We start from the raw sequence: 17,907 nt of genomic DNA on the forward strand, positions 1-17,907 counted from the left end.
GCCGTCCAGAGGGACCCCCAGCAGAGCCCCGGCCCCCCCGGCGGCCGCTGCCGGGCCTCGGGCTCACCTTCAGCTGTGACTTGTCGCCGATGATGTAGAGCGAGGCGCGGTGCTGGCGCAGGAAGCTGGCCTCCGAGGGGGTGCCGTTGTGCTGGGGGCCCAGCAGGTCCTTCCCGGCCAGGCGCGACCCGATCTCCATGTTCAGGGCGTAGCTGCTCATGCGCCCGCTGGCTCGGATGCTGCCCCACTTGCCTGCAAGACGGCCGGCGGTCGGGCTGGGGGTCCCCGGCGGGCTGGCGGGGGCGAGCGGCCGGCCACGGTCACCCCGCAGCCCAGCGCCCGGGGAGCACATGCCGGGAAGGTGCTGGGAACCAGGTTTGCTTTCGCTCCCTCTCCTTGCTGGGCGCTGCAGGGTTTCTTACCCCGGCAGATCCAGAGACCAGCCCCAGCGGCGCCGCGTCCCATCGCCTGCGCGGCCGTGCTCCCGCCCCAGCACCCCCCCAGCACCCCCCCCAGCACCCCCCCGGCACCCAGCAGACGCGCAAGGAGCCTAAAGCAAACCTGAGAGGCCGGTGCGGGATCAGCTGGGGCCAGGCTCGGTACTTACCGCCGGCTCCAGGAGCTGGAGCAGGCCAGCGACATGCTCAGTGGAGGCGTTAGCGGGCCGAGGTGGGGTGTTAGGGGGGCATTAGTGGTGTGAAGGGGGGGGGGGGAGCGTGTGTGTGGGGGGGTCAGTCGGTCACGGTTAGCACCCGGGTGGCGGTCAGGCAGCCGGCGGTACCGTACCTCGGGGCGTCTCGCGGCCCTTCGCCGACACGCACTTGGGGGTGGAGAGAGTGATGACCCTAGCCCTGTGAGCGAGCCCTGAGAGCACAGGACGAGAGCGACTCAGCGGGGGCACCGGGGCGGGCGGCCCCGCGCTCGGCAGGCACAGGCGCCCGGGGACCCGGTCGGGGGCGACTGCAGCAAGGAGCAGGATTGGGGAGGTGGCTCCGGGCTGCGGCGGCAGGTCCCTCCCGGCGGCTGCCCCCACGGCAGAGAGCTCGGGGGGGGGTGGGGGGGGAGCCAGGGGGAAGCATCTACTCTAGAAGCGCTGCCCCGAGCCCGGGGGGCCTTCGCGAGGCCCCCACGAGGCAGCGTTCGCCCGCACGTCCTCACCTCCGGGGCTAACAGTACCGGGCCCATCGTCCTTCCCTCCCATCACCTGCTTCATGAGCGATCCCAGCTTAGGCTGCCTCTTGTCGGAGAAATCTGTAGCACCAACAGAACGTCAGCTCTCGGCCTCGCCGTGCTGCTTCCAGGGGGGCCCTCCCGCCTCGCCTCCCCACAACTGCCCAGGAGGGAGGGGAAGGGGCCAGCGAGAGAAAGCGGCAGCAAGCAGGAGCGCCGGGGGCCGGGGCCAGGAGGCCGGCGTGCGGGGGTCACCGGGACACCCTCCAGCTGAAGCCACAGCCAAAAGGCACCGGGTGCGGCAGCGCGAGCGGGGGCTCGGCCCTCCCGCAGCCCTGCCCCAGGCGCTTCGCACCGCGGGGGGATCACCCTGCTCTGCGGCTCCCTCGCCACGTCACTCCCCTGCCCCCCCTCCACCGCCGGTCTGACCCTCCCTCCTTCAGCCCTGGCCCCGGGCACATGCCCCCCTCAACAGGAGAGCGGCCTCGGAGGGGCTTCGGGCGAGTCCCCCCCTCGGCGGGCTGCAGGGAGCCGCTGGCTGGGCTCCCCCACGGTCCCTCTGGCCCCCCGCTCAGCTCGGCAGCGATGACGGGTGGGATGGTGGGGACAGCTGAATGACACCGGAGCGTGGCGGGGCAGCAACGGGCAGCTCTGCCGGGGGGGAGAGGGCAGGCGAGGGCGGCAGCGACTTACCGAGGCTTCCCGCGGCAGAGCCCGGGCACCGCTGCCCGCTGCGCAGCCGGTGCCGAGACCTCGGCTAGCGGGGTCCGTCCCCCACCCGGATCCGAGCACGACCTCCCCGTGCTCGCGGGCCCAGGGCCGCCGGGCTTCCCAAAACCCGTCCCCCACCGCCAGCCACGCGGACCCAGCGGGGGAGCTGGGAGCTCTGGCGAGCGCGCTGGGAAGGCTCTGCCGCCTCCTCCGACGTGGGAGACCGGGGGGGGGGGAAGCGGCTCACCTGGCCGCCCGGGCTCCGGGACGGACAGCACGGACCCACGGCTGGGCCCCACGCAGGCGGTGCCCTGCGGCGTCCCCGCTGCGCCGCGGCCGAGCCCCTCACCTGAGCCGCTCATGTGCGCGGAGGTGAAGCCGCTGAGCGTGTTGCGCCCGCCGGCGTCGGCGTAGTGCGGCATGGAGTTGATCACGGCCTGCAGGTACTTCTCCTGCTCCAAACTGGTGGAGTCCGTCTGCGAGGGGCCTGGGAGGAGAGCCGCGAGCATCACCGCGCCGCCGCCGGCGCCAGGGCCCGGGAGGGCTCGGCAGCCCGCTGCCGGCACGGGCGCTGCCTGGGGGGAAAGGGGCCGGGCACCTGCGGTGGGGGCGTTCTGGGATTTGAAGAGGCCCACGACGCCCTTGCCGTGCAGCCCCCCCGAGCGCAGCAGCACGGCCTTGGTGCGGGAGTTTCGCCAGCACACCACGGGGAAGCGGTTCTGGCGGTAGCAGCGGGAGATCCGCTGGATCGTGTTGTCCTGGATGCTCTGCGGCACGATGAGCAGCCCGGGGTAGCTGCAAGAGGAGAGCGGTGGCTTTGCAGAGCCCAGCGGGGCGCAGCACAAGCCTCCCCGGCCCCCCAAAACAGCCAAGACCCCCCGCTGTCCTCTCCCAACCCTGGTGCCCCCGGGCTCACCTCCGGCAAATGGCGTACATGCGGTTGACGGTGGAGATGCGGAAGGGCTCGTTCTTGGAGCGGGTGAGGCTGCTGCTGAGCGTGCCCAGCCCCATCCGCTGGTAGTCGCGGCAGCAGGCTCGCTCTACCAAGTGGTTGATGGTCATCTTGTCCGAAGGTTTGATGGTGGTGGTGGGGGTCAAAGTGCTTCGGTCCATCTCTTCGGACACTGCGGAGACAAAGGGGGGAATGCGGGTCCAGCCTCGGCACGGACACGGCGTCCCACGTGCAGCTGGAAGTGACGGCCGGGCTGGAGGCTCCCCCCAGCACAGCAGAGGCAGGACAGGGCAGGAGCTTCCTCCCAGCACCTTCACCTGGAACGGGGGGCTCAGCCGCCCCATCCAAAGGGCGGCCGCCAGGCTCTGGGGCGGGAGCCTTTACTTGTGAGGTTAAAAGCACAGCGAAAAGTCAGCTGCCTGGGTACTGACGACCGAGCAGATTGGTGCTTCCACATCGCTTGATACCACTGAAAGATGAGGAACAGCCCAACACAGACCTGTCCAGAGCTGCTCCGTCCCGCCGGTCTCATCTCCTCCCGCAGAGGAGAGCGACCTCCTGGGACGGGGGGGGGACAACACGGACCAGACCTCGGCTCCAGCGAGGCGTTCGGCCCGGGACACTTCCTCCCAGGCAGAATCACTGCCAGGTGGACAGGGGCTGCCCTCCGCCTTTCCTAACGCCGGAGCTGGGCGGGGACAAAGGCATCTCTTCGGGGCCCGAATGTTTTTGCTAATGACTTAAACGGTGGAGGCAGCGGGGGCTTGCAACGTTAGCGGCAGACCTCGAGCTGAAAAGCGCCGCAAACAAAGCGGGGAGCAAACAAAAGGAGCAGAATCCAAAGTATCTCGGTGAACAGAAGGGAAGATCTAAAACCAGCCATGTCCAGTCTGCCAGACCGGCCCCACGCGTGGCAGGAGGGACTGGTCCCCACAGACACCCCTCCCCACTGAAACCCTAAATCCCACCCACCACGTCTTCTCCGGCAGGCCTGACCCCCTGGGAAGGTCGTCAGCTTGAACGCGGAGGACTCCTGTCCCCCCCCCAGTGCTCTGTTACTCCCAAACCAGTTCAGCCCTTCTCATCTCTAACCTAACCCGCCTTGCTGCAGCTTAAATCTGGGACTTCCCACCCGAGGAGCTGAGGCCGCTGGAGCTGCCCCCCCCGTCCGGGGGCTCGCCAGGTGCGGGCAGTACGCCGAGCTGCCGACCGGCCACCGCCACCAGACGAGAGCTGGGGCGAGGCGACCGCGGCGCCAACCCCCCGCTCCAGGGAAGCTCCCACGCCTGCTCCCGGCAGTGGCGGCCGAGACCTCTCCCAGCTGGAAGACGCTCCAGCAAACGTCGCGCTCGCCCCAGCCTCCCTTCCCTGCCCAGGGCGCTCCCAACCTGAGATCTCATCCTCGTTGTCCTCTGGGAAGTGCTGGCTGCTCCGCTGCTCCCACAGGGGCGGCGTGTATTTCTTCCGCGTCACGTACTGGCGGCCGATTGTTTTCTTGGCGTTTTTCACCAGGTTTTTGGAGAGTGTCCTGGAAGCAGAGAAGGGGTTGAGGCCGGCGGGCACCACCTCCCGCACGTGCGCGACCACCGCCCGGCGCGGCCGGAGGAGCAGCCCCTGGAGGGTCCGAGACACCGAGGCTCGGTCGCACCGCGAGCAAAGCAGAGACAGGGGCGTCCCTCACCACCGGCTACGGGCGCGGGGTCAGAGTCACTGTCGCCACGGGAGGGGAGATGTCACCTCTAGCCCGCTGGCAGGGAGGGGCCGGCTCCTCGGCTGCGGGAGGGCACCGAGGCAGAGCCCACAGCAGCGCCCGCCTTCTCCCGGGGCGCCCGGCCGAGCAGGCGCCCCAGCCGCCCGACCCGAGGGGACGCCAGCCTCGGCCGGGGCTCTAAGGCCACCACCTCTGCATCGCAGCGCCCACGGGCGGCCGGCCCGGCCCCCGAGGAGGGGGGCTCCGGCGGACGGCAGGGGCCAGGGCACCCAGCGCTGGCGGAGGGGGCGCCTGCTGTGGAAGGGACAGGGAGAGCGCGGCCGGGCTCGGCCGCTCCCGAGGGCAGCCCGGGGGGAGGAGACCTTCCAAAACCCGCGGGCGATGAGGCTGCGGGGTGAGCAGGATGGAGCCCCGGGAGGCAGGAATTCCTGGTGGCCTGCCCACAGGCGGGACCTCGCGCTCACCACCGCCTCGGTGAGCCCCTGGGCTCAGGGGGGAACAGACAACGGAGCTATCGGGATACGCAGCAGCCAGGGACGGGGCCACGTCCAACCCGGGACAGCAGCCGCACCGATGCAAAGATTTTTAGAAATTCACCTTAGCAAGATGGGGCCAAGGCGAGGCTAGGAGGTGCCTTGTTTTGCTTTGCAGAGCAAACGGTGGGGGAATCCAAGTGCTCCCCGCGTTTCCCAAGGGAGGGACAGCCCCAGGCCCGAGGAGTAACACTGCCCCGAGGACGGCCGCTCAGGCACGGAGGCTAGGAACGGGGCGGGGGGGCTTCCTACCCAGAGGAACAAGGTTTGCAGATAGTGTGGGGCACTGGAAGCAGACTTGGAAGGGGGTGACAAAGCACATCCCGCAAGTTCGGGCAGACTTCTGGGACAGAGCCCAGGCCCGGAGCGGGGCCCGGCAGCTCTAGGGGTCTCTGGAGGTTAGTGGTGGTCCGGGCCCAGCTCCCTCCGCGGTGCCGTGGAGCGCCGGCACCGCCGGCCCGCCTCCGGAGCCGCGGTGCTGCGATGGCGAGAGCGCAGCCCCGAACCTGGCCGTCACACCGGCAGCCTGGAAAAGGGCATTCCCCCCGTGACAAGCCCACAGCCCAGGCCGCATGCAGAGCGGGTGAGAAGAAACCCCGGGAGCAGTGAAGGCTGCAGCCCGAGCCAATGCCACCTCGCAAGCTCCCGCCCAGGGTGAAGGCATCTTACGTGGTCGAATGGCCAAGGTGCCCGAGGGACATGACCCCCACTGTCAGGCCCTGGAACATATCGGTCACCTGCTGAGAGCTGAGTCACAAACACACGGGAGAGACGCTTAGACTCCAGGGCACCCCAAGCACAAACACAGCAGCCACCAGGCCCCAGCGCTGCTTGAAGCGAGCCGCGGCGTGCGGGAGCAGGGTCTGCCCGCGGGCCAGAGAGCTCTGCCGCTGCCCCCGCCGCGCTCCCCCTCCTCCGGCACAGCAGAGGCTGCTCCCCCCGTGCCTGCTGGAACCTCTCCCGCGAGACACCCCCGCGGGGCTCGCGCCGCCTCGGCCCGGGCAACGGGGCAGGGCACACCACTGAAGCCAACACGCTGCTTCCCAAGTCCGACCCGCGTGGGGCTGGGAGACCGCTGCCAAGTACAGCATGTCCCCCCCCCCGACCAGAGACAAGCGGGGATCCCCTGCGAGGTCTGAGCCAGGCAGGCTCGGGGACCCCGACCTCCAGCTCAGCAGCCTGTGCCCCCAGCTTTTCTCGAGTGACCCCCGCTCAGCAGCTCTCTGCTGGGTGGACCGGAGGAGGGAGAGGAGAGAAGCCCTGCCGTCCCTGGAAGGGTCACGCGCACCCCCCGCGCTGTTCCCCGCCCCCGGCACGGGTACCTGAGCGAGGGGTTCTTCTCCTTGGCCTTGGGCTGCATGGCTTGCTTGGGCGACTGGCCCACGGTGAAGGCGAAGGTGCCACGCACGTGCTGGGGGTAGCGCAGCTTGTGCAGGTGCTTCCTGAAGACCTCGGCGCTGTCCGAAGCCACCTCCTCGTCGAAGGCAATCTTCAGCAGCTGCGGAAGAGCAGAGAGCAGGCTGCAGGGCCGGTCACGGCGTGCTCGGCACGGCTGGGCCGGGCTCTTCCCACAGCACAGGGCAGAGCTGGGAGCAGGGAGCGCAACGGGCAGAGGCCAGGCTGTCCCCCCCCCCCGTGCCTGTTCCTCTGCCCCACACCCTGGGGACCGCTCCCCACCCGGCACCGCTGCTCCTGTGATGTCCCCAGTGCCCCGTCACTGCGGCCCCGAGCACGCACCATGGGCAGGAAGGAGCAGACAGCACATTGCAGGTGCTCTCCTCCCAGCATTGCTCCACCTCCACCAGCCTCTCAAAGATGCAAAGCGTTTATAACCGACTCGCACTGTGACCCCTCTCCCTGCTGTGTTTCTCTCCCCTCAAGAGCTGCTGCAAGGTTTTGCAGAACCACGTCCCGGGGCACCGTGTGGGGACGTCTCACACCCTCTCGGGGCTCCAGCGGCCACCGGGGCAGTTGGAGAGGAGCCCTGAGCTGATGAGCAGGAAGTTGCTCCTGCATACAACAGGACTGCGGCTGGAGCAGCTCCCCTGGGGGGCCGGGCTGAGAGAGTTGGGGGGTTCAGCCTGGAGAGGAGAAGGCTCCGGGGGGACCCTGAGAGTGGCCTCCCAGGGATTAAAGGGGGGACAGGAGAGGGGGGGAGGGACTCTGGATCAGGGGGTGGGGATGGGACGAGGGGGGACGGTTTTAAACTGAAAGAGGGGAGATTTAGATTGGATATAAGGCAGAAATCCTTCCCTGTGCGGGGGGTGAGGTGCTGGCCCAGGGTGCCCAGAGCAGCTGTGGCTGCCCCCTCCCTGGAAGGGTTCAAGGCCAGGTTGGACGGGGCTGGGAGCCCCCTGGGCTGGGGGAAGAGGACCCTGCCCGTGGCCCAAACCATCCTGTGACTCAATGGACCTCAGCCAACTCCCTGCTCTGCAAGGTGGCCGCCAACTCTGTCCCCTCAGGTGCACTGTCACCTGCTGTAGGGGTTGTCTTTGGTCCCCTCGGGAGAACTACCCCCAAACCACATCAGCCTGGGCAGTGCCTTGTCCCAGGGGCCGGCGCCGGCCACGGCCACGTACCTGCTGGGTCTCACCAGCCACGTGCTCCTCAGCGGAGACACTGTGGTGCAGAGGAGCAGCCCAGAGCCCCAGGCGGTCTCACCTGGAATGTGCAGGAGCGCAGCTGCAAGCCCTCCTGGATGAACTGATCCACCTGGGCCTGGATATTGATCTTCTTCTCTTTGGTCAGCGAGGCGATGGGGAAGGATCGGATCACCACCTGCTCCCCCACTGGGCACAAGCGTGGGAACAGGTCAGCCACGTCCCGCTGCCTCAGCCCAAGCCACCCGGGCCCACCCGTGGTGGCCGTCACCACAGAGAGCCCCGTAGGATGAAGCGGCCAGGAACAGGCTAGACATCCTACAGCCAGCCCACGGGGCCTCGCAGACTGGGGGGGCAGGAGCAACTTATCGCCTACCGAAGGTGGAGAGCAAGAGCAACCACCCCTGGGAACAACCACCGAGCTTGCGGTGGTTGCAGCAGCCCCAGCAAGGCCCAGTGCTGACTGGTCACTCGCCCAAGGCAACCGCCCGAGGCCCTTATTGGCAACTCCTGCAGCCGTGGCTCCAGGAGAGCCGCCGGCCACCCCCTCCCCAGGCACCGCCAGCCCCCGGAGGCAGGAGAGGTGGTGCACGAAGGACCCTTACCCAGAGGGTCCGTGGGAGTGCCCTTGAAGATGATGCGGTAGGTGGTGAGGAAGATGGCTCCTTCCGCGGGGAGGAGAGGCGGGCCGCCGACGTTCCCTCCAGCAGCTTCTTCCCGTCCATCGGGCATGAGGTACACGCGAAGCCCTTCCATCACACACTCCTCGCCCACCAGCAGGCTGGGGCGCAGCAACTTTGGCTACGGGGATGTACAAGGGGAAGTTCAGGCCCATGCGGACTGAGGGAGGGGGCTCGAGAGCCCCCCCCCCCCCCCCCCCCCCCCCAGCACCAGCACCTTCCCGCCCTGCAGCAGGCCGGGTCCGTACCTTCTGGATGGGAGGAAGCCTCTTGCTCTCCCTGTGCACAGCGTCCAGTGTCTCTATGTGCATCTGCACAATGTCTGTGGACAAGCACGAAGTCAGAGCCTGGGAGCAGAGCCCTGCCCTACACCCCACGCAGCGGGCTGCCAACCCCTCCCCGGTAGCCCCGGGTGGGTTTTCCCTCAGCCTTCCCGCTGCTTCCCGCAGAACCGTCTCTCGAGCAGGATCCCCAGGGAGATCACAGAGCCGCCCGCTCCCCAGGCCGATTACCAGGGATCATGACGTGCAGCCCCTTGAGGTGCTCGTTGGTGACCCCGCTCTCCGTGCAGACTTTGTCCACGAAGCGGTTGATGAACCGCACCACGTAGTTGGCCACATCGGAACTCTCCGCGTCCTCAAAGCCGCTTTCTGTGTCGTAGCTCTCAGCCACGCTGCCGGCGATGCTGCCGTTCAGGAGTAGGGAAGAGTGAACCCACCCGCACCAGGGTGGAGGAGACTCCCGAGGGGGGTTTCCACTCCCGATACGAACCCAGGGCAGCTCCCACTCTTGACGTGAAGCGCCCCCGCGACCTGCATCAACCCCGACGGCCCCCGAGAGCCCCGGGCACCGCAGCAGGGAGCTCCCTCCCGTCCCCAGCCCAGGCTGCTGCGGCCTCCCTGCGGCACGGCGCGGCCCCGCCGAGCCTCCCCGCCCCGCTTACCTGTTGGTGACGAAGCTGTTGCTGACGCTCTCCACGTCCCCCAGCCCGGAGCTGCGGAGCAGCCGGTTCTTGCTGGTGTCGAGAGGCAGCAGCAGGTAGCTCATGCGGTTGGCGTAGTGGATGGCCTGGCTGAAAACAGTGCTCTCCTCCTTCTGGATCAGCTCCTGCTGTTTCTCCCGGCTCATGGTGGGCCAGAGCCTCAGCTGCTCCGACGCTATCTCCAGGGCGGACTTGGCTTCTGGTGGCCCCTCCGTGCTCTCCTGCAGGAGTCGGAAGGAGCCGTCAGGCGTCGGCACGGACAGGAGACCTGCCAGCCTTCCCCCCCCACCGCTCCCCCAGGAACGTCCCTCGGGCTGGGCCAGCGCCCGTGTCACGCTGTGGGGAGAGCTGTGCCCGCGCAGCGGCTCCCCGGGGACGCCGGCACTCCTGTCACCTCCTCACCTCATCCGCGTGGTTCTCCTCGCTGCTGTCCAGGTACAAGGCTCGGATGTGGTTCTGCACGTCGCAGTAGAACATGGCCTCCCAGAACTGGATGTTGGTCCACACCACGTGCTCCTGCACACAGCTGTAGGCAAACTGCGTGATGCCCGGGCTCAGTTTCTGAGGGAGCAGAAGGTGGAAGAGCGTTTCACACAAACACGGCCTTTGTGCCGAGCTCTCCTCTCCGGCAGTCCTTGCTCCAGCCTGCTCCGCGGGCAGGCAGGAGGGACGTTTGCACCAGAGCCCCTCCAGGCATTCCTTGCTAACTCTTCTCAGACTCGCCCAGTGCCCGCCCAGAGCCTGGCAGGGCCTCGCTGCTCCAAGGGAGGCAGAAGCTCGTCGCGGCCCAGCTCGACCCAGAGATCAAGCTGGCGGCCCCGAGCAGCCCCGGTCTCTGGGCACCCTTCCCCGCCGGCGTCCCAGCCACCTTGGCAGCCTCGGGCCCCGAGACCGGCGCCGCCAGCCCGGCCAACCCCGCGAGCGGTCGGAAGCTCCTGGGCAGGACCCCGCGCTGCTCCGGGGGGCACCGAGGGGACAATCTGCCCTCGGGCTGGCTGCCGCGCGGGCTCCCGGCCCCTCTGCGGCCCCCTGAGGCGGGGAGGGCTGGGCAGGGGGGAGGAGACCGCCGATACTCACTCGGCAGAAAGCGGTGACCAGCGGCAGGAGAGCGGCTGCAATCCCGTGCTCATCCATGGCAGTGCAGTCCTGGGGAGGAGAAAGGGTTACAAGAGGATCCGCTGCAAGACCCCCAGGCCCACGCCGAGCCCTGCACCCAAGCTCCTTCCGAAGAGACCCCCCCCCGGCCCTCTCCTACCTGCAAACAGCAGTTCATCATGCGGATTATGAAATCGAACTGCTGGTGATCCAGCACTGCCCGGTTCTGCTGCACGTGCAGGTTCAGCTCCTGGGTCAGGCAGTGCCTGGCCGCTCGGCCCTTCATGGCACGCAGCACAGCGGGGAACAACTGCGGAGGGAAGAGGAAGTCACAGAGTGGAAAGACGGGGACGCAGCGGAGCTCTGGGCAGGCGGGGGGTTCAAGTTCAAGGTGATTCAGCCCTCGGCGAGGAGGGGCAGGAGGGGCTTCACGTTCTGGCTGTGTGGGCTGACACCAGGGTGGTGTTTGCAGACAGCTGATCCGCACTGCAGCGTGGAGGCAAAGCAGAGCAAAACCCCACATCTGGCCAGCTGGGGCACAGCCCCGGGAGGTCTCGGCTCAGCGAGGCTGGGGAGGACCCCAGCCCAGTTATCTCCACGGGGACAGACCCCGGGGGGGCACCGGGAGACGCAGAAATAGCGCTGAGCTGGTGGAGCGATGAGCCAAAAGCCCCGGGACACAACAAGGAGGAAGCGTGCTGGGCGGGGAACATGTGAACACACAGGGACAGGGGTGGTCAGCAGAGATCCGGGCGCGGGCAGGGAATGTCCTCTCCCGCCTGCCACGGAGGAGAGGCAGAGCAACCCCCCAACCCCGCTCTCCTCCCCGCAGCCGCCGGCTCCTCAGGAGCCCCCCCCTCACCTTTTTGGCTTCTAACATCTTGTTCTCAAAGACGTAGGAGATGCAGTTCCTGACCACCTCCAGGCGACGGGCGCTGTTGGCCAGGGCGTTGCCGTTGCGCTCCATGATGGCAGCTGGGGAGAGAATCGCCCGTTAGCTCCGTCGGGGCAGGACTGTCGCCCCTGGGTGGGGGGAGATGGGTGCCCCCTCCCCTGCTCCGCGTGGGCAGGGCTCTAGGCTCCGAGAGCTCACGCTGGAAGAACCCCACGGGGTCTCCCACCATCCCCTCATGCTGGCTGACAGACTCCAGGGAGCTCTACGCAGCCCAAGGGGAAGAAGCTAACGCACAGTGCCGCTGCTTCTCCAAGGCTCCTTTTGCTCACGCGGGGCCCTCGGACACGCCGAAGTGTGAAAAGGAGCCAGCAACACCGTGGTTTGGCTCCTCCAGAGCTGGGTTTTCCACCGTCGGGCAAGGCCCTCTGCGCACACGTACCGATGGGGGGTCCCGATGGCACCATGCACTTCTTCTCTGCCTTCACAGCCGGAGGAGCCGTCTGCAGCTTGGCAGTGGCCTGGTCGATGATCCACTGCACCGTCCCCTCGTCCAGACGGGGAAAAGGCTTCTGGTGGAGGCGCAGGTGACAGCCTTCCGTGGGCTTCTGCACCTTGTGCATGGTCACCGCGGGGTACGGGTTCTCCTGGCACAGCAAAGACAGTTTCTTCTCAGGAGCGCGGATATCACGCGTCCTCTCCGAGGGCAGGAGCCCCAGCGAGGCAGCCTCCAGCAACCTCTGCAGCCTCCAGCAACCTCTGCAGCCTCCAGCAACCTCTGCTGCTCTGAGGCCAAACCCTCTCCCAGCCGGTACCTACAACCCCCCCCCAGAAACGCGGAGCGCTGAGGGCCGGCTGGCGGCAGCAGGGCGGGCACATCCTGCTCTCAGGAGCAGCAGGGACGGGTCGCTTTGGCCCCGGACGTGGCAGCGAGCACAGCACCACCCAGGAGCTGTGTCCTGAGGTGGCCGCAGGCCCCGCTCTGCTTTCAGAAGAGCTTTGCTGGCCCACCCCGGATCAGACGACAAGCGCAGCGACCGCTCCGGAGCAAAGGCACGGGGTGCCCGATGCCCAGGCCACCCGAATCCCGGGGATCCTGCTCCCAGGAGCAGCTCACACCAGGCCAGTCACTTCTGGGCCCACCAGCAGGTTTCCTGCCGCGCGTGAGGGGACCACGCAGCGCGAGCACCAGTTCCAGCAAGAGTTTACAGAGGGAGGACAGACCGACCGGGGCTCCGACCCAGGCACCGTACCCCACTCGGAGCAGCTTCCCCCTCCTGCACTCGGGCCTCCAGGACTCACGTTTTTGTAAAGTTTCTCCGCCAGCTCCTTGATGTGCCGCAGTATTTTCTGCTTGTTCCCCTCTTCCGCGCGCATGCGCTTCACTTCGTAAGCCACAAGCTGGGAGAAGCAGGGACGGGTGAGAGGAGCTGCGGGATCCGGCCACCCCTCCCCTACCCCGGCTCCGTCCCCGGGGACGACGCTGCAGCCGGAGCGGAGCGTCACGGCGGATCCCCGGCCCAGTCCCTCGAGGGGCAGGGAGAGCTGAGCGGAGCAAGGGCGCACGGGACAGCCGGGCAGGGGGGTGCTGCCCCCAAAGTGATGCTTACCTCATCAAAGAGGTCGATCGAGCGGTACGGGGCCCCCCGCTCGGTCACGAAGCCAGCGAACGCCATGCCCTCCAGCACCTTGGTGAGGAAGTCATCCTCCGTCAGCCCCCTCTGCCCGAGGAAGGCTGCCTGGAAGAGGGGAGAGCGCCCACCGTCAGCGGCACTGCCCAGGAACAGGCGCCCCGGCTGAGGTGGCAGCGTGGGTGACACCGTCACCGCGGGCGCAGGGACAGGGTTTGCACGAGATGTGGTTGCAGCAGGACACGCTCGGTAGCAGGAGCAGGGCACCTGCCCCGGGGTGCAGCCCGGGGGAAGCAGGGCGCAGCGGCCGCAGGCTCCTGCTGGCAGCTGGGACGAGGACCTCATCCTGAACAACGCTCAGCGCAGGAGCTGGACCAGCCCCGCGCCGGGGGGAGGAGCCGAGAGGCGCAGGGCTTGGTGCTGGGGCCACAGGCTCTGTACCAGAACACGGACTGCCGAGTCCCGCGGCCCGAAACCCCCCCCCCCGTGAGAGGGGCACAGATGTTGCTGTGACCAAAGCAGCTCAACAGGTGAAATTCAGGCTGTTTTGTACTGCAAACGGTCGCTGCACAGAATGAGTTTATGAAATGGAAGTTCGTTCTACTTTATTCATTTTATAGCAGTTTTATGAAAGGGCATTTCCTCACGTTTACGGCACGTTTACGATTTTATGGAACTACTGAATCTTTGTGAGGCATCTGTCAGGAACCTTTATGGACCATAAGGAAGCAGCTCGATGCCCACGCTGCTGACCTGGAGCCAGAGCCCAGAGGACGTTTTGCAGCGCAGAGCAGGGCTGGCGATGCCCCAGCCCAGGCCGTGCACAGCGCGTGTGTGCTCACACGCACTCTCCCGGCACGCTTTTGGGGCACAAGGCGTTGCCCCCGTGGCCTCGCGGCGGTCCTGCCTGCCCCCCGTGCCCCAGGGTGCTGCGGGGAGGCCTCCCTCTGCCCTGGCTCCCTTCTCCTGCCTTAGGTCTCCTTCCACGGGTGCCCAAACACCCCAAGCTCTTCCCTGCTCTCCCGGGACGGCTAACACCCCAGACACGCCGGGGAAGGCAGGACCCAGCCTCTTTCCTCTCCCCAGGTCTTAAGCAAATGCCCAGCTCCAGGCCAGGATGCGAGGGACACGTTTGCTGAGCCCCAAAGGCTGCCCGACACCAGGCACAGGGGACGCAGCTGCAGCACATCCGAGCACACGTGGCACGAAGAGGGAAGCGCTGCCTGACCCGCAAGACCTCGGGACGGCCAAGGACAAACAAGGGATGCAGGTGGGCCCGGGGGCGATGCCGGAAAGGTTGCTTGCTGGAAACACGGAACTCTCCCAGCTACAGCTGTCTTTGTGCAAACCTCTCCACAGATCAGCTCATCCCAACCTCCGCCCAACCCACCCGGAGAAGTCATTCCGCAGGACAGTCTGAAAAAATAATTCTGCCGCGTGGCCAGGAGGCCGTAGAGCAGAGGGAGCCGAGCCGCTGCAGGAACGTGCTCCCTGCCCTCCCTCAGCAGGCAGGCCCCGAGGCCTCCTCCCTTCCCCATCACACGGCCCCCAGCAGCAGCTCGTTGCCCCTCCGGGAGCTGCCTCCCCGGCTCAGAGCGGAGCCAGGCCGGCAGCGCCCGCGCCTCACCTTATGGAATCGGATGACGGGCTCGGGATGGATGCGGATGATGTGCAGGCACCAGCGATAGCCCTGAAGCAGCTGTGCAAACAAGCGGAGGAAGACGGCACGGATCTCCTTATCCTGCAAAGGGGGAAGGACAGCGTGGTCAGGGAGAGGGTGCAGGCAAGCTGGCTCACGGGGGCAGGAGTTTACCCCCCCAGCACAGAGGTGAGGGGATCAAACCACGCGTCAGGGTCAGCATCTGCCGAGCAGGGCAGGAAGCTCGGCAGATCCCAGGGAAAAAGGGACACGGCAGGCTGGATTCCCCGTTCTGCCTGCCCTCCACAGCACCCCCGACGCTGCACGCAGAGGAGAAGGGAGCTCTCTCAGCCCCGGGGTTTGCTGAAGTGCCCAAGTGTTCAGTGCCTGCCTCCCGCCCCGGCTCCAGCGCGGCAGCAAACCCGAGCCAACAGCACTGCTGGCTCTCAGGCCACGGCCTGGAGCTGCCTCGGTGTCCTGGCAGCAAACGTGCCTCAACCTCAGCAACGCCAAGACCACCCCTGTCTACTCCAGACCCAAGAAACAGGGTGTCCAGCAGCCACAGCAGCCTCACCGGAGGGTCACCCCCTTCCCCCCGCTCCACTCACCTGCATTTTGAGAGAAGAGACAGAAATCGTCGAAGGGGGGAATGCAAGATCTGCCACCTCCAGCTCTGGGTCCAAGACCTGCAGAGACAAGGCAGAAGCACGCTCAGGGCCTGGCCCAGGGGGATCTCTACCTGCACAGCTGGGAAAAGCCAAGCAGCATTCCCCAGAGACCCAAGAGCACCCACGGAAAAGGTCTGAGGGGCTTGGGAACAAACCTACAAGGCTGGAACCACCAGGTATCCAAAAACACTCTCTTGTGCGAGGGAAGCCTCGAGGCCCGACCCCTCCTCGTGCAGCCCCGCTGCCCAGAGTGCAGACCCCGGGGACAGCTCGGGGGGCTGAGGGTAGCAGGTAAGGGGGACCCTCTCCAGCTCTGTACGCCGCGGGAGGGCTGGGGGCTCAGAACCAGCCCCCCCCCCCCCCCCCCCCCCCAGCCCCAGCCGAGGAGCAGGAGCTGGAGGCGTGCAGCATTTGTTTGGCATGGCTGCCCTGGGCACGCTCTCGCATGGCCAGCAGTCTCTGGCAACATGCAAGCGGCCGGAAAAGCTGCGGGGCCGCAGCCGCTGTGGGTCGCCCCGCCGAGGCGGGGAAAGGCTGCGGCACTTACCATGGAGAGGGCTTCCCGGGTCTGCTGGAGCAGGGGTTCAGGGAGCAGGGAGATATGGACACACTCGGGGACGTTCACTGTCCCGCCGTCCAGGTCTGCGATAACAACATCCAGCTGGAAGTGGCGGGACAGGCGTGAGAGAAGGCCCGGCTGAACGCCACCCGCCCCACCACCTCCCGCGGGGCGACGGAGAGCTGGCGAGGGGGCAAGCCCAGAGGGGACAGCCTGTGGCTCCTCTCCACCTCCCGTGGCCCTCGGTAGTTATTTTCTCCTCAATAACTTCTGGGTAGTCATTTTACTCTTTGCTTTCTCAAACATTTGCCAAGGCACAAGCTCTAAAGGGAGCCCATCGCTCCCCGCAGCGGGAGGGGGGAGGACAAGCTGGCAGGAGGGGGATGCAGCTTTGCCCAGCAGGCGCCTGCCCTGACTTTGGGGCATCAGCCTCCTTGGCACCTTATCAGCCTGGGTGAGGTGTCAAACACCGGCCCCGGCCCAAGAGGGGCCCTCCTGCCTCACTCAAGTGGCACGCTGCAGCTCGCTCGGGGGGCTGCACAAAAGCTCGTTTCAGTTTAGCCCGGACTCGTTCCGCTTTGGTCGAATTCAGTTTCTGAAGTGCCAACACGGCCTCTTGGCCCGGCGCTGCCGGCCGAGTTTCAAACCCAAATCCCCGGTGAAGCCCCGGCGGCGCGTGGCCCGGCCAGCCCTGCTCGGCTCGTGTGGCACGGCTGGATCGTGGCCCGGGCCGGGCGGCCGGGACCAGCGGAGCCTGCGCGAGCCGGCGTGCTCAGCCTGCTGCCCCGGGCAGAGACCGGCTGGCACCCGGCCCCCGCCTCCCCCCCCCGACCGCTCCTGCTCCCGGCACACGGGACGGGGCACACGGCGCCTCACCAGCTCCTGGGTCTCCGACTGGAAGATGGAGTGGACTCCGATGATGAAGGGCGTTGGCGTGCTCAGTACCTCAAGGAGCTGTGCAGGCAAGATGGGCACGTACGTGAAACTGCAACCGAAAAAGAGCATCACTGCAGCCAGTCGAGCCCTGCTCTCCACCCAAGCGCCGGCCTCGACACCAGCTGATGACCCCCACCGCCAGAGCCTGTGGGGTGCCTACGGCCCCGGGAAGGCAGGCCTCCTCCTGGCACCCTCAGCCCTTCAGCCAGGACGTGCCCTACAGCCACGCAAGGTTTCTGAAGGCTCGTGGACGCTGACCGGGATCATCCCCTGGCCCTGGAGCTACGTCTGACCGAGGGAAAAGTTTCCAGCGGAGCAATTTAACTCCAGAAGAAAGCTTTCTTTGGAATACAAATAGCCTTTCTGCAGCCGGGGGGTATGGCAGGCCAGCGTGGAAACACTGCGACAGGAGCTGGCAGCAACAATGGCCTGTCTATCCCAACTGTCCTGCCTGGGAGACGTGCAGACAGCCCCGGCGGCAGCCGGCCTGCGAGCGACGTCCCCTGCCCGGCCCCCGCGGCCAACGCCACCGCCAGCTCCCGGGCCCGGGGGCACGGGCTGCCAGCCCTGCCGCAGGAGCCACCGCCGCGGCCCGGCACCTTCCCGAGAGCCCCGTACGTGCGTGCCCCTTCCCAGGGAGGGCAGAATTTGCACCACGGCTTTCTGGAAGCCTCCCAGCGCCCAGCCTCCCCGTTCGGCCGGGCTTTGCGCGCGGGGCTGGGCCTGGGACAGGACTAGCAGGAGAAGCGGCGCACTGGTGCTGGGCGCCCTGCACGGGCTGCGGTGCGGCTGAGAGAGGGGGAAGGGGACGGAGCCTGGAGAGACAAGCACCTCTGGCCACAGGCACCATGGGGGGATCACGCACTGCCAGAGCACGGCCCACAGCCCGACGGGTTTCCTTCCCTCTGCCAAGAGGCGCCACGGCTAGGACCGGTGCATGCCAGCAGCTCCTGGAGCTGCAGACACTGCCGGGAGCGCCTCGCTCCCCGCTTCCAGTGCTAGAGCCCCCGTCTCCCCTACGGAGGATGGGGGTGGGAGGTTTGCACCCCTTCACTGCTCTCCACACGCTCCGGAATTACATCGCTGCGCGTGCCGAAGGCTTCAGGAGAGGGGCTGCCAGCACAGCCGAGACCTGTGGGCATCCACCC

At 67.2% G+C, this 17,907-nt stretch overlaps 1 protein-coding gene across 11 annotated transcripts in view; it reads right to left on the minus strand.

Moving 5' to 3' along the window:
- The window catches only part of SBF1 (SET binding factor 1), an 87,635-nt gene that overhangs the window by 5,900 nt on the left and 63,828 nt on the right, over positions 1-17,907 (minus strand). For 2 of the 11 annotated variants that reach the window (XM_042792026.1, XM_042792025.1), the window contains 25 exons: positions 16,700-16,808; positions 15,812-15,925; positions 15,205-15,282; positions 14,585-14,698; positions 12,937-13,065; positions 12,629-12,727; positions 11,769-11,973; positions 11,297-11,409; positions 10,595-10,744; positions 10,417-10,485; positions 9,742-9,900; positions 9,301-9,560; positions 8,870-9,042; positions 8,606-8,679; positions 8,283-8,478; positions 7,739-7,866; positions 6,400-6,575; positions 5,747-5,824; positions 4,222-4,361; positions 2,798-3,005; positions 2,480-2,676; positions 2,231-2,368; positions 1,159-1,251; positions 787-864; positions 68-252 (listed from right to left, as the gene is read on the minus strand). In XM_042792026.1, coding sequence (XP_042647960.1) covers positions 68-252; positions 787-864; positions 1,159-1,251; positions 2,231-2,368; positions 2,480-2,676; positions 2,798-3,005; positions 4,222-4,361; positions 5,747-5,824; positions 6,400-6,575; positions 7,739-7,866; positions 8,283-8,478; positions 8,606-8,679; positions 8,870-9,042; positions 9,301-9,560; positions 9,742-9,900; positions 10,417-10,485; positions 10,595-10,744; positions 11,297-11,409; positions 11,769-11,973; positions 12,629-12,727; positions 12,937-13,065; positions 14,585-14,698; positions 15,205-15,282; positions 15,812-15,925; positions 16,700-16,808 — 3,463 coding nt within the window. The remainder of the gene's footprint in view (positions 1-67; positions 253-786; positions 865-1,158; positions 1,252-2,230; positions 2,369-2,479; positions 2,677-2,797; positions 3,006-4,221; positions 4,362-5,746; positions 5,825-6,399; positions 6,576-7,738; positions 7,867-8,282; positions 8,479-8,605; positions 8,680-8,869; positions 9,043-9,300; positions 9,561-9,741; positions 9,901-10,416; positions 10,486-10,594; positions 10,745-11,296; positions 11,410-11,768; positions 11,974-12,628; positions 12,728-12,936; positions 13,066-14,584; positions 14,699-15,204; positions 15,283-15,811; positions 15,926-16,699; positions 16,809-17,907) is intronic. The other 9 variants (XM_042792030.1, XM_042792028.1, XM_042792034.1 and 6 more) reach the window with 7 other exon arrangements.

Source organism: Tyto alba, unplaced genomic scaffold (assembly GCF_018691265.1).
Source record: "Tyto alba isolate M040663 unplaced genomic scaffold, T.alba_DEE_v4.0 Super-Scaffold_2, whole genome shotgun sequence".
Lineage (NCBI taxonomy): Eukaryota > Metazoa > Chordata > Aves > Strigiformes > Tytonidae > Tyto > Tyto alba.